This window comes from Mastacembelus armatus, chromosome 23, assembly GCF_900324485.2.
Source record: "Mastacembelus armatus chromosome 23, fMasArm1.2, whole genome shotgun sequence".
Classification (NCBI taxonomy): Eukaryota; Metazoa; Chordata; class Actinopteri; order Synbranchiformes; family Mastacembelidae; genus Mastacembelus; species Mastacembelus armatus.
The window spans coordinates 15,966,917-15,980,153 of NC_046655.1; the positions used below are offsets into that span (position 1 = coordinate 15,966,917).

Below are 13,237 nucleotides of genomic sequence, written 5' to 3' on the forward strand. Positions count from 1 at the left end.
CTCCTCAGGCAGGACCCAGATCCTCTGTATCAGTTTTAACAGCCCTGGAACCAGAGTCGGCTCCTGCGGTTCCATGAATCATTTGACTGCAGGGATGCAGCAGGGCCAAGGTTTCTTTAACCTATTTAACTGAGGAGAAACAAGGGCGTGAGAGGAAGCTCAGCAGGGAGCTCTGACTTTATCTACATGTAAGAAACAAGAAGGTGTTTGAGAGAACACAAAACACCAGGAAGGAGCAAACATTCTTCTGAAAACTCCTCATTTTTGCTGCAGCTTTCACTCGTTCTTTTGCTCGTGCTGCCCTCTGCTGCTGACTGCAGGAACTCCAGATGCTCCGTGCACAGGCCCCGTTACAAAAGGTCCCACAATAAATCGTATGTCTAAATAAACACATAACCTTTGTAGTGCTTCTACACACCTCAGTGAAAACAGTGTCAGTAGGAAGTAAATGTACGACACACGTGCAGGAGCTGAATCCAGTCTTGTGTGATTTCTTGCAGAAAACGGTCCGTGACCCACGCTCAGCTGATGCACGACAAAGGCCGGACGCTGCAGGACTTTAAGCGCCGCATGTGGCTGCAGGAGCTTTTGGACGAAGTCCACACCGCGGACATCCGTGAGCTTCCTGTCCGGACCACCGGCGGAGGTGGAAGCAGCAGTGGCGTCGGGCTGCCAGGGGTCAGCCTGGGCATCAACCTGAGCACCACCGGCAGCACCCTGCACTCCAAACCCCCTGGGGGAACCAAGAACATCCCCATCAGCTTCAGGTTGGAGGAGGAGCAGGGTACCAACCTGCCGCAGGAGACCAACAAGTCCGAGACATATAACGGGAGCGTCCTCAAAACTCCCAGCAAGAAGAAGAAGAAAGGGAGGTCCGGGAAGAGGCGGGAAGGAGAGAAGAGGAAGAGGAGGGCGCGTTCGTTGGTGTGGAGCCTGGACAATGAACCCGGGAGTGGACTCCACCCGGAGTGGAGGTCTCTGCTTGGCCTGCAGAGGGCGCTGCTTTAAACGCTGTCAGTCTCTGACAAAGGTGAGTCCACATGTCGCAGTGATGAGGTCACATGATCAGTCAGAACGCTGCAAATTCTGTTTCATTAGTTCGGTTCCTGCAGGGTTCTGAGACGGTTCTGACCCGCAGGTACAGTCAGATGTTTCCAGCTGTTTCACTGGTTCTTTACCCAGTTTGAGCCTAACATACGTAAAAATACAAAAGTGTAAAAGTAGAGACCAATAAAATATAGTCTGGTTTTCCAAATATGTAAAAATGGAAAGAAGAATCAAAGTACATTTCTGAGTCGTCTCTGACAACAGGGCTGTGGTTTTAGACCATTATGCAAGTCAAGTCACTGGTTTATGAGAAGGAATCTCAGAAACATGGAAAATGCCAGTGGAGTTTGGTTTAAAGGTGCAGCTGCGACTGAACCGACAAAATCACTGATGGGAGGACTTTAACGTTAGAAACAGACGGACTGGTCCCACTGCAGCTTTCATGTCCCTCCCACTGTGAACGGCAGGAAAAGCAACTGACCTGTTTCTCCTCTGTGTTTCAGAAACCTGCGGACAGTTGGAGCGGACTCCTAAATACTCATGTTACAGTCTCCTGTAATACTGACTGTTTGGAAAGAAAGTGGAAAATATTTATTGTCTGTAAATATTCTAAATCTAGCAGAACAGATGGCAGAATATGATTCAAAACCCCGGATTTTAATCTTTGTGAATCCCTGCTTGTTTCTTTTTTTATCCAGTTATGTCAGATTTTTGCAGTAATTTATTTTGTCTGAATGGTGTATTTATTTTGTAAATGTATCGAGGTGCTGCTGACCCTCTATATTTTTGTACCATAATGCACTTTAGATATATAAATAGAAATATCTATACCATTAATTTTGTTCATTGTTTTTGTGGTTGATTGAAATGAAGAACAACGGTCGTCACTCTGTCTGCGTTTCACACCGTTCTCTTTTCTGCTGCTGCTCTCGGGACGTTCCACCCTCCTGGTGCCTCCACGGCCTGCTCTGCTTCCCATCGCCAGACTCACATCTGTACATAAACCAAACACGGCTCCATGTTGTTGTTTTTGCCACTTGCACTGAGATAAACAGCCTGTACTGAACGGATTAAACAGTAACTGCTCTCGGTCTCCTGTGTCTCTCGTGTCTCTGTCCTGTTACTGGGAATAAGAACATTCACTTCAGTGACCATTGCACATCTGGATGGTGGAAACAACTCATCAGGTACTCAAAGCTGCACACGCTCCTCACCAGGAGATCTGTTACAGAACGTTTGGCAGATTTTGCAGAAAACATACTGGAAATCTTACCAGGAACTTTTCCATAACCTAATGGGACCAGATTCTGGCGTCCTCTCTCTTCTTGTTCAGCATTTGGTTTAATTTTCATTCTGGCTTCAAATCTAATGAAAAGTTCAGACTCTTCCAGAGCCAAAATAGAAAAACCTGAATAATCACCAGAAATACTTCCTGAAACATGTAAAAGTGATCCCAGACTCTCAGGATCTGAACAAACGCTGCCACAGGACCTGAGTGGTGGCTGATCCAGGAGAAATGAGCTGAAGGAGGCCAACAGCCTGGGAAAGACCAGAACCAGGAGCAGTTTCAGTCAGTAATGGTAGAAACACCACAGGGTGAATGTTAATATTCTCTGGTTATAAATGTGACGTCACACACAGTAAATATGTAGTTTACTTGTAAAAAAACTGCATTTACTTCTAGATTCACCAACATAAACATCCATCCATCCATCTTCTATACCCGCTTTTCCTGGCTCAGGGGCACGGGGATCTGCTGGAGCCTATCCCAGCTCTCTCTCGGGTGGAAGGCAGGGGTACACCCTGGACAGGTCCAACATAAACATGCTGGAATAAAAGTAAAGTCCAAAAGTAGATGGAGTTGTAGTAACAACACGTGGCCACCAGGTGTCAGCTTCTGACCAGATTCTGCTTTGTCTTGATTTGACCTTTGTGTTGATCTGATCACTGGTTGTTTGCTGCATCTTTGTTTCCAGATGTTTCCAGTTTAAAACAAACAGCGTTTCGTTTCTCAGAGTAACACAGACACTGAATTTTACCGGTTAGTGGTGACGATGCTTCACCTGGAGGTCACCCAGGTCTGTACGGCAGAAATATTCCGAACAGATATCAGTCTTAATATGCTCTGACTGATGTAAAGGTGAATAAAAATATGACATATGTTAAGAACACGTGTCTTTAAAACACGTCAGAAATATTAAAAACAGCGGAAATAAAATTAATAACTTTACAACAAAAGGTGGCGCTAATGCACCTAAAGCTGGTTGCCAACCGCCGTTAAATTGGGCGAAGAAGAAGAAGAAAAGACTTAGAAGAAGAAGAAGTTTTTTGCGCATGTGCGAGGGTCAGCATGTCTCCTCCAGGGGGAAAGATCAACAGACCAAAAACTGTAAGAAACTTCGGGTCTAGAATCAGAACCAGTGAATCAGAACGTTTATGTGTTGTAGTTAGCGGCTAACGTTAGCACGAGCAGCTGGTTCCGGTTCCGGTCGGGCTCTTTAGCGATCAGAACAAAGATGGTTCGAGTACAGAAGTGTTTTCAGAGTATCTGTGGTACAAGTACACGAGTACCATCGTCTCCATGCAGTTAAAGGCAGCTGGTAGTTTAGTCCGGGGGTTCCCGACCCGGGGTCCAGGCCCCTCCAGAGGGTCCTCACGTGATTCCTGGAGCGGACTGATAAAGTTCGGATCCAGCTGCTCCCAGTTTGTCCTCTGTTGCTTCATTTGGACCTTTACCTGAGTGTGAGCCAGCTGTGAACATCTGGGTTGTTTGGTGCTTTGTGCAGGAGCTGGGGAAGAAGCTGTTCAAGAGGCGGCGGGTTCTGAGCCGAGAGAAGAAGAAGAAACGTCAGATAGTCGGAGCCGTGGTCGACCAGGGTCTGATCACCGCCCATCACCTGAAGAAGAGAAGGTCAGTGAGCGAACGGGTCAGATTTGAGCCACCTCTCATCTAAAAAGCCTGGAAGGTCTTTGCAGCCTTTTACTGGGTCAGAAAGAAAACGAACATGAGTTCATTGATCCCCTATTTAGGGTCCCAGGGACCTGCTGGAGCCTATCCCAGCTCTCTCTGGGTGAAAGGCAGGGTCCACCCTGGACAGGTCCCCAGTCCATCACAGGGCCACATAGAGACAAACAACCTCACACACTCACACTCACTCCTATGGGCAATTTAGAGTCACCAATCAACCTGACATACATGTTTTTGGACTGTGGGAGGAAACCAGAGTACCTGGAGAAAACCCACGCAAGCACAGGGAGAACATGCAGACTCCACACAGAAAGGCCCCTGATGGGTTTCAACCCAGGAACCTTCTTGCTGTGAGGCCACAGTGCTAACCACTAATCCTCATTCCTCATTGTGCTTGAACCGTTTTTAACAAATCACCGACTGAGATGTGAAAGGTGGTTACCGTGGAGACGCTGAGTCTGTGCTCTTCCCCCCAGGTCGAGTCCCCGGGCCAACATCACTCTGTCCGGGAAGAAGAGGAGGAAGCTGCTGAAGCAGCTGCAGCACCTGCAGCAGGAGAAGGCCGGGATGGAAGGTACCTGAGCCTCGTCTTTGTTACGTCTGCGGTGTCTGTCGTTGTGCTTCTCTAAAGTCTCGGTCTTTCCGCTCAGTCGAGTCGACGGCGGCGCCGCCAAAGAAGCAGGACTCGGCGTCAGCTCCGAGCAGGAGGAAGAAGACAGCTGGATCCCAGGAGGACGTGGAGATGGCAGATGTGGAGTGAAGAGACGTCGGGCTGTTTCATCGTGAGCTCACAAACTGAGAGAAATAACGTCACTTATAAAAGTACAATCAAAAACATCTGGTCACAGCTGGTGAAGCTGTGACCAGATGTTCAAAGGTGCAGAGTATTTGAGATGTGAGTGTTTGATTTTACAGGAAGAGAAACTGACGCAGGAAAGATTCTGCTTGAAATGATTTGCAGTGATTTTAAGATCCAGAGTTAAAATTCACACTGAAGAAGCGAAGAGTCACTGACATCAGTAAATATCTGTCTGTGGTTTTCACTGACACACACGTAAAATAGATCCTGCAGCTCCACCACATTCAGGTTTCTGAAACCGCAGATGACCCCTGACCTTTCACCCCCTGCCCTTTGTTTCAGTGTGACCACATTGATGCAGATTAAAAAGATAAAGTGTCCTGCTCTTATTCTGAAAGTACAGTTGTTGTTTTTCAAGGTTTCACTGCAGTTTCTAACTATCAGGTGCAAATATTGTTGGGGACTATTTTCTACGGCGGATGAATATTCTGTTGACTTGATATGGACTTTAAAATCCAAACAGGTTAAATATTGATAAAGGATGAAAGTTGAGATTTTCTAATAAAATCTAGACTGAATTTAGATTTCAGTTGTTTTTAGTGTCACACACCCAAATATAAAATATATATATAATAATTCAATTTGATAATTGATCATATTCGATCATGTTTGGTCTTTTATAACATAATTGACAACATTTAACTGATGTTTGATAATAATTGATCATTGATAACTGATAATTGATAATATGCATAAATGTGTTAAAGCAGCTGACACGTGACTTTATTTTCATCTGACACATTTTTCTTTCTTCTTCTTCTGCGTCTTCAATTATTGATGAACTGACAATAATACGGTTTTTCTTCATGAGACCCGTTTTCAAGGGAACTGGGTCTGTTTTTCTGCGGTTCCTGTTTGTTCTGGGTCTGTGCGTCGGAAGCGGGTCTGAGAATTAGACCTGTTTTGGGACGCAGCTCCGTCCCTCCCCCCCCCTACCAGAAGACAAAGACTAAAATGGGTCAGACTCCGGAGAGCGGCGCATCTCCCGCACCAGCCGCGCTGTGATGCGCTTCAGAATCCCGGTCCCCGAAGATCCGATCCCTTTTTCCTCGGAGCCGAACGTGTCTCCGGTTCTGGCGGTTTCTTAAAGACATTTGACGTTTATTTCTATTTGGCTCAGGCGGAAAACACCGGCAGCTGTTTTCATACCGACATGTCCTCTCGGGATGGACGAAGCTCCTTGTTGCTTACTGGGACTGAACTGGTTTGACTGAGCCGCTGCTGGTGGGGTTCCGGTTTCCAGTCCAACACCGAGTCCTCAGACTGCCCCGCGGCCGACGGAGGGATGCTGGACGCCGCGCACACTTAATCCGCGTCCTCAGTGGAAATCCAGGTACCGATGTGGAGCAGGGGAAACAAAAACCACCATGACCCGGATTAAACCAGGGTCCTGTGTGTCCCAGTTCGGGCTGAATTATCTGCGAACATGGGCCCAGTTAAAACCACGACATGTTCGCAGCAGGTCCAGCAGCGAACAGGTCCAGATCAAATGTTCTGGACGTTTAGGATACAGATGTGCGTTACAGATGTGTGTGTGGCCTTCGCTGCTGATTCCGGTTTAAAGAGCCGCCGTTCACACTAAACACGAAGCGGCTTTAGCTTCGCTTTTGGCCGAAGTTCGTATTAGCCACAAACAGCTAACAGAACCCGGTGCCCCGGGATCCCCGAACCGCAGCTCAGTTTTAAGGTTCGGACGCGTCTTCGCCTCCGGTTCGCGCCGCCGAGACGAACATTTCGGTTCCAGTTAAATCGACGTTTCATGTTTCATCATTGAAAAGTAAAAAGTCTGAAGTGTTTCTATTAATTCATTAGTTAATTGATTAATTCATTTCACAGCAGCTCAGTGTGTTTAATATTTAGGACTTTGTCACCTCAGCTGGGTCAGACTGGGCCACAGGCAGGATCTGGGTGCAGCTGGTCTGAGTCCAGTGATAGTGGGTCATAAAGGAGATAAGGTGAACTAATCCCTCCCTGTCCCCTGCTGGAGCCGGGCTAAAGTCCAGCTCTGTGGACTGTGACCCTAAGAACCAGTCGACGTCTGATGGAGGACTGGTCCAACTGAGGTCCGGGGAAAGACATTTGGCTTTTTCCTCAGAAATCTGACTTCGTGTGTCCACCAAGACCCAGAGATTGGAGGAAATAGTTCTGGCTAAATTCCACATTTAAGGTTTGGAACGAAATTGAAAATGTTGGATTGTTGTAAACTCAGTTTGAACATATTTTAGGAGTTTAAATCACGACTGCGACAGGAATCTAAAAAAGGAAGCTCGTCTGTCGGCCCCTTCAAGAACTGCTTCCATTTTTAGATTTCTATTTTCGCTCTCCGTTTCTAATTTCATCCCCTTTTTGTTCTGTCGTCGTCGCTTTAGACAGATCTGGGCCTCGGGGTCAGCACAGGAGCTGTCACTGAGACTCTGATCAGGTTTTGATCAGGTTGAACAAACGGCTTCATGTTGTTTTCTTTGGAACCTGGTCTACAGTCTGCAGTCTCTAATGCTGTGACGTGAGGTTTTCTGTCGGTGTGTGTCAGTGTTTAATCAGACCCCTAATCAGAGTCCAGCAGCGTTCTGGACACGTTTTCTGTCCTTCACTGTTTTGAACAAGCTGCTGGGAGTCCTGAGTTTCTGACTTCTCCGCACATTTTCCTGACGGCATCGACAATCAGACATCGACCTTCAGCAGGTGTGAGCCTGGTTTCTACCTGCTGGACTACACATGATGTCCCATTCAGGTTTTTGTCACTTCATGTCGATGTGGTGGCGACCGGAGCTGTAAAGTCCAGCTGGTCCCACAGTCTGTAAACGGAGAAGTCTGTCGCCCCCCGGGGCCGGTTGGAGGACTCTAACAGGTCCTTCCCTTTGGAACAGGCTGTGACCCTTTAAACCCTTTGGTGTAAAGTAAAAAGTGTTTTTGTCCTGCAGATCATCTGAGTGGATCCTCCTCCTGTGGACACCGAGACATTTCTGATCAGAAGGTGTAGATCTGCTGCAGCCATGTCTCCACCCACGTGGACGCTGCTCGTCTCCACCGCCGCCGCCATGATGGTGACGATGACATCACATCTTGTGTCAGCTGTGGAACCAGAGACGTGCTTCTCCAGACAACACCAGAACGTTATAGTCAACGTCAGACTGGCCTTAAACAAAGCGACGACCGCCATGGATGCCCGGGTGGTCCGGTCCGAGCGGGACTGTGTCCTCGCCTGCTGCTCAGAGGAAGTCAAACCAGGTGGATACTGGACACTCGCAGTCATTTCAGTTCACCATAACACACTTAGCCTAAGAAACTGTGATCTGCCAGGACTGTGAGTCTAAATCCCATCCAGAGACTGACAGCAACAATGTGGTGACTCCAGAACCTGGTTTAGCTTATTGGTCCGTAGACCTGCACCGTGTTAAAAACTGAAGTTCTAATTATCTACTAAAGTTCTTCTTTGTCTTGGTTCTGTGTTTCCAAAGGCGCCAAGTGCAACATGGCCGTGTTCAATGCCAACAAACACGCCGGTGACGATAACTGCTTCCTGTTCCACTGTCAGACGGAGCAGGACTGTCCTCTGATGAAGGCCCAGAGCGGCATCAACACGTACGACATCTACAAAGGTAAATCCATCACAGCTGCTCCTCTTCTCTGCTGCATTAGGGTCGGACTGTTCTTTGACTTCAGCCCAGTCCACTTCACTGGCTCAAATTAAAACCAGTTCATTTTCATTCACAGCCAGTTTCTCATAAGTCCGGTTCTCTTAAATAATAATGAATATGTTCTTGTGTAATGTGAAAAGGGCCTCGCTCACAATCCAACAAAACTTTTTTAGCCTCTTTTAGCTTCTAGTTTTGGTTTTTCTGGCACATTTCTAGCAGCTCTGACACAAACTGTGCTGCCTGATGGTTTTCTGCTCAGTTCATTTTTATTTAACTGAGTTGGAATAAAGTTCAGGCTGTTTTTCTCCTAAACTTTGGACAACGTTCCTTACAGCCTTATCCACATTTACTGTTTGTGTTCACATTAAGTTTTCCTAAAAACCCTAATGAAAGGTGTAAGACCACTTCCTATAAGAACATTGAAACCTGAGGTACCTGATAGTCCAGGTTCAGTCTGGTAGGAGATTTTTTTTGTGTGTGTGCACCTTTCAAAATAAAGGCGCAAGGTGCTTCCCAGTAAAAAATCGAATGTCGAGACAGTGGAAATGTTAGCGAGGCCCAGATCACAGATTAAATCAGGACAGGCTTCAAAACAGGCAGTAAAGTCTTGAACTGAGTCCTAGAGCTCACGGACAGGAAGAGCTGCCATGTTTGTATTTGTGTTTGTCAGTTAGTCCAGGGTGGAGGTGTCGCTCTGCTGCCCCCTGCTGCCTGAATAACAAACTACTTCCTGTGCTTCATCTCTTCTCCTGCACAGGTTTAGTTCATCCGACCACAGTGAGGCCTGTCACCACCACCACACGAGCCCCAACTAGACCTGGCACCCCTCAGCCAAGGACCACCACCACCCACAGTACGACAGCAGCACCCACCACCACAGCAGCACCCACCACCACAGCACCCACACAGCCCACCACACCCTCACCACCAACCACCACCACAGCCACCACACCGCCACCAGCCACCGCCTCAGCCCCTCCAGCCATCATCATCATCGCCCCGACGCCGGCGGTGACCGCGGCCCCCTCCGCCACCACCACCACCCCCGCAGCTTCTACTGCGACGACCACCGTGACGAAAAAAACAAACAAAACCAGCAAAAAGCCAAATAAAACCACCAAGAAGGTCAAACCACATCCTGTCACCACCACCACCACCACCCGGCCGCCTCCACGCTCCACCACATCACTTCCTGTTGCCACGGCGATCAAAGAGGCTGAATATAAAACCACTGGCAAACCACAGCCGAGGACTGCAACTACCACAGCTACTACCACCACTACTTCGACTACTGCCACGACTACTAAAAGTACTACTCCTACTACTACTAAAACTACTACTACTACTACTCCTACTCGTCCACCTACTACAACTCCCACCACCACCACCACCACCACCACTACTACTACTACTACTACTACTACTACCACTACTACAACTACTACAACTACTACAACTCTTCCTACCACCACCACCACCACTGAACCCTCCACCACGAGGACGACTCCAGCATCGAGTCTGGTCATCGTCCCCAAAGATGCCGTCCAGGCTGACCACGCCCTCCAGAACTCAAGTATGACCAGGGGGAAGGCGTTCGCGGCGCAGGGGGCGGTGAAGAGCGGCGTGGTGGCATTCATGGTGCTGGGGCTCGCTGTGCTCACGCTGGCTCTGGCCGTGGGCGGCCGTAAGGCGATGGAGTCGTTCGACAGGCGCCATTACACGAGACTGGAGCTCAATGACCTGCACTACGAGGTGTGAGGGGATTTTCAGGACAATTAGCAGTCAGTTCATTTAACGTTCAGTGGATCCCATTAATTTGTAAACATCACAGTCACACGATAACACCAAAATCCTGCATTCTGATTGGTCCGAGGGTGTGCATCCGCACGGCTCTAACTTAGTGCCCAAACCTTGAGCGTTTGTTTGTTTGTTTGTTGCCCTGCAGTAAACGAAGGAGAACGCACTCTGGCCCACACATGAGCATGTCAAACTGAAACGTCCGACTCTTTGTCTTGTACATGAGAAACCATTTGACTTGCTGTGTGGGCCAGAGCTGCTGAGTCTCGTCTTTAGATTCTCACCTGAAAATTTCAGATTTGCCTCAGAATGATTCCATGTTTCCTAAAACATCATTCAGATCACACCTTTATTTTAAATCCTAAACTTCTCCAGATATCAGTCTGAGCTTTTTTACATTTTTAAACACTTATCTCAGAAATGAGACTCTGCTGATATTTTTCTTGTGCATCGAACAACAAGCTGTTATTAAGGACACAGCTGGTACTTTTCTGAACAACGTCTTCGATTCATCTCAGCTTCACGTCATTTCCTTCTTAAAATTCTCTGAACCTTTGGCAGCAGTTTCTCATTTTTGACAGTTTTCAGTTTCAAAACCTGATTTTGTCTGAATTTGCTTTTAGTCACATTTTATTCCTGACAGTTGTTTTGAAGCTTGAACCAGAAAGTGAGTTTCAAACGTCTCAATGGCCTGAAATGACCAGGCCCGAAAACTCCAGCTGTCGACGGAAAAACAGGAACAAACAGCAATATTTTTATTCCCCAAACTCAGGAAGCGTCTGACCTGGAGCTGGACTGTGAGACGAGTGTGGACACACACACACAGGGACACACATAGACACAGGGACACATACACACACACCCAGGGACACACACAGTGACACACACACCCAGGGACACACACAGATACACACACACACAAAGACACACACAGGGACACACACACAAGGACATACACACAGGGACACACACACCCAGGGACACACACAGACACACACACACAAGGACACACACACAGGGACACACACACACAGACACACACACACACAAGGACACACACACAGGGACACACACAGGGACACACACACACAGGGACACACACACACAGGGACACACACACACACGTACACGGGGCCTGTCGAGGCCTCGTGACCCCGGGGTGACCCGACCCTGTGTGAATAGACACCTGCATGTCTTTTTACCTCCTCGCTCGGCCACTGTGCTGTTTTTTTCTTGTTTTGTGTGGAGAGAACGACACGATGCAAATCTTTGAAAATTGCTGCACTACTGTCACCTGCGTTTTTTGATAACTACGACCTGCTTCTTTTTGAATCGGACAGTGTTTTTGATCGATCGCACCTTTTCCTATGATGTTTGTACTGCAGCTGCTGCGGCGGCGGCCCAGCAGCAGGTGGCGGCGTCGGCCCGATGAAGCTGCACTTTCACTGCTCTTTGATTTTTACTCTAGTAAATTCCATGGATGGAAATAGTTTGGTCTTGTTTTGTGAAGTGATGCTTTTGCATAAGTTTGGAATTTGATGTTTTGGTCTTGTCAAAATTAAAAAAAAAAAAGATTTTTCAATGTGTTTCTGTTTTCCTGAGCTCCCAACAAACCCTGAACTCAATCTGGTCTCAAAACGTCGTTGAGGGTTTTAGAAAGCACTACCTCCTGCAGGTCTGACTTTCTCCATCCTCAGGTCGACATTTTCGTTTGTCCAGTTCTTTGTTTCCTGACCACATGTTTCTAATATCTAATATTTAGCTCTAGTTTCTCTGGGGCCTCATCAGCTGCAGTGTGATGGAAAGGTTTGTGTAAGGTCCAGGATGAAACCACGTTTACAACCGGTGCTTTCAATCCAGTATCTGTACTTTTACAGATCAATACTCTTACAGTGCAGTATCAATACTTTTACAGAGCAGTATCAGTAATTTTACAGAGCAATATCAGTAGTTTTATAGAGCAGTATCAGTACTTTTACAGAGTAATATCAGTACTTTTATAGAGCAGTATCAGTACTTTTACAGAGTAATATCAGTACTTTTACAGAGCAATATCAGTATTTTTACAGAGCAGTATCAGTACTTTTACAGATCAGTACTTTTACAGAGCAGTATCAGTACTTTTATAGAGCAGTATCAGTACTTTAACAGTGTAGTATCAGTACCTCTACAGAGCAGTATCAGTACTTTTACAGAGCAATATCAGTACTTTTATAGAGCAGTATCAGTACTTTAACAGTGTAGTATCAGTACTTTTACAGTGCAGTATCAGTACTTTTATAGAGCAGTATCAGTACTTTTACAAAGCAGTATCAGTACTTTTACAGAGCAGTATCAGTATTTTTATAGAGCAGTATCAGTACTTTTACAGAGCAGTATCAGTACTTTTACAGAGCAATATCAGTACTTTTACAGAACAATATCAGTACATTTATAGAGCAGTATCAGTACTTTAACAGTGCAGTATCAGTACTTTTACAGTGCGGTATCAGTACTTTTACAAAGCAGTATCAGTACTTTTACAGAGCAGTATCAGTATTTTTACAGAGCAGTATCAGTGCTTTTACAGAGCAATATCAGTACTTTTATAGAGCAGTATCAGTACTTTAACAGTGTAGTATCAGTACTTTTACAGTGCAGTATCAGTACTTTTATAGAGCAGTATCAGTACTTTTACAAAGCAGTATCAGTACTTTTATAGAGCAGTATCAGTACTTTTACAAAGCAGTATCAGTACTTTTACAGAGCAGTATCAGTATTTTTATAGAGCAGTATCAGTACTTTTACAGAGCAGTATCAGTACTTTTACAGAGCAATATCAGTACTTTTACAGAACAGTATCAGTACTTTTATAGAGCAGTATCAGTACTTTAACAGTGCAGTATCAGTACTTTTACAGTGCGGTATCAGTACTTTTACAAAGCAGTA

General features: G+C 46.4%; 3 protein-coding genes across 5 annotated transcripts in view; all 3 read left to right on the forward strand.

The window, feature by feature from the left end:
- The window catches only part of pthlha (parathyroid hormone-like hormone a), a 34,219-nt gene extending 32,112 nt beyond the window's left edge, over nucleotides 1-2,107 (forward strand). For all 3 annotated transcript variants that reach the window (XM_026326993.1, XM_026326992.1, XM_026326991.1), the window contains exons 3-4: nucleotides 501-1,030; nucleotides 1,551-2,107. In XM_026326993.1, coding sequence (XP_026182778.1) covers nucleotides 501-1,008 — 508 coding nt within the window. In that variant the 3' untranslated portion in view covers nucleotides 1,009-1,030; nucleotides 1,551-2,107. The remainder of the gene's footprint in view (nucleotides 1-500; nucleotides 1,031-1,550) is intronic.
- Nucleotides 2,108-3,350: 1,243 nt separating this feature from the next.
- On the forward strand, nucleotides 3,351-5,203 carry c4h11orf98 (chromosome 4 C11orf98 homolog). The gene is made up of 4 exons (XM_026327489.1): nucleotides 3,351-3,436; nucleotides 3,834-3,958; nucleotides 4,492-4,589; nucleotides 4,666-5,203. Exons 1-4 carry the CDS (start codon nucleotides 3,398-3,400, stop codon nucleotides 4,773-4,775), a joined length of 372 nt encoding a protein of 123 aa, XP_026183274.1. The 5' UTR covers nucleotides 3,351-3,397; the 3' UTR covers nucleotides 4,776-5,203.
- A 2,664-nt stretch (nucleotides 5,204-7,867) lies between these two features.
- Nucleotides 7,868-10,270, forward strand: mansc1 (MANSC domain containing 1). The gene is made up of 4 exons (XM_033325064.1): nucleotides 7,868-8,102; nucleotides 8,333-8,473; nucleotides 9,270-9,821; nucleotides 10,050-10,270. The coding sequence occupies exons 1-4, from the start codon at nucleotides 7,868-7,870 to the stop codon at nucleotides 10,268-10,270; spliced, it is 1,149 nt and encodes a 382-aa protein (XP_033180955.1).
- The last annotated feature ends 2,967 nt before the right edge of the window (nucleotides 10,271-13,237 follow it).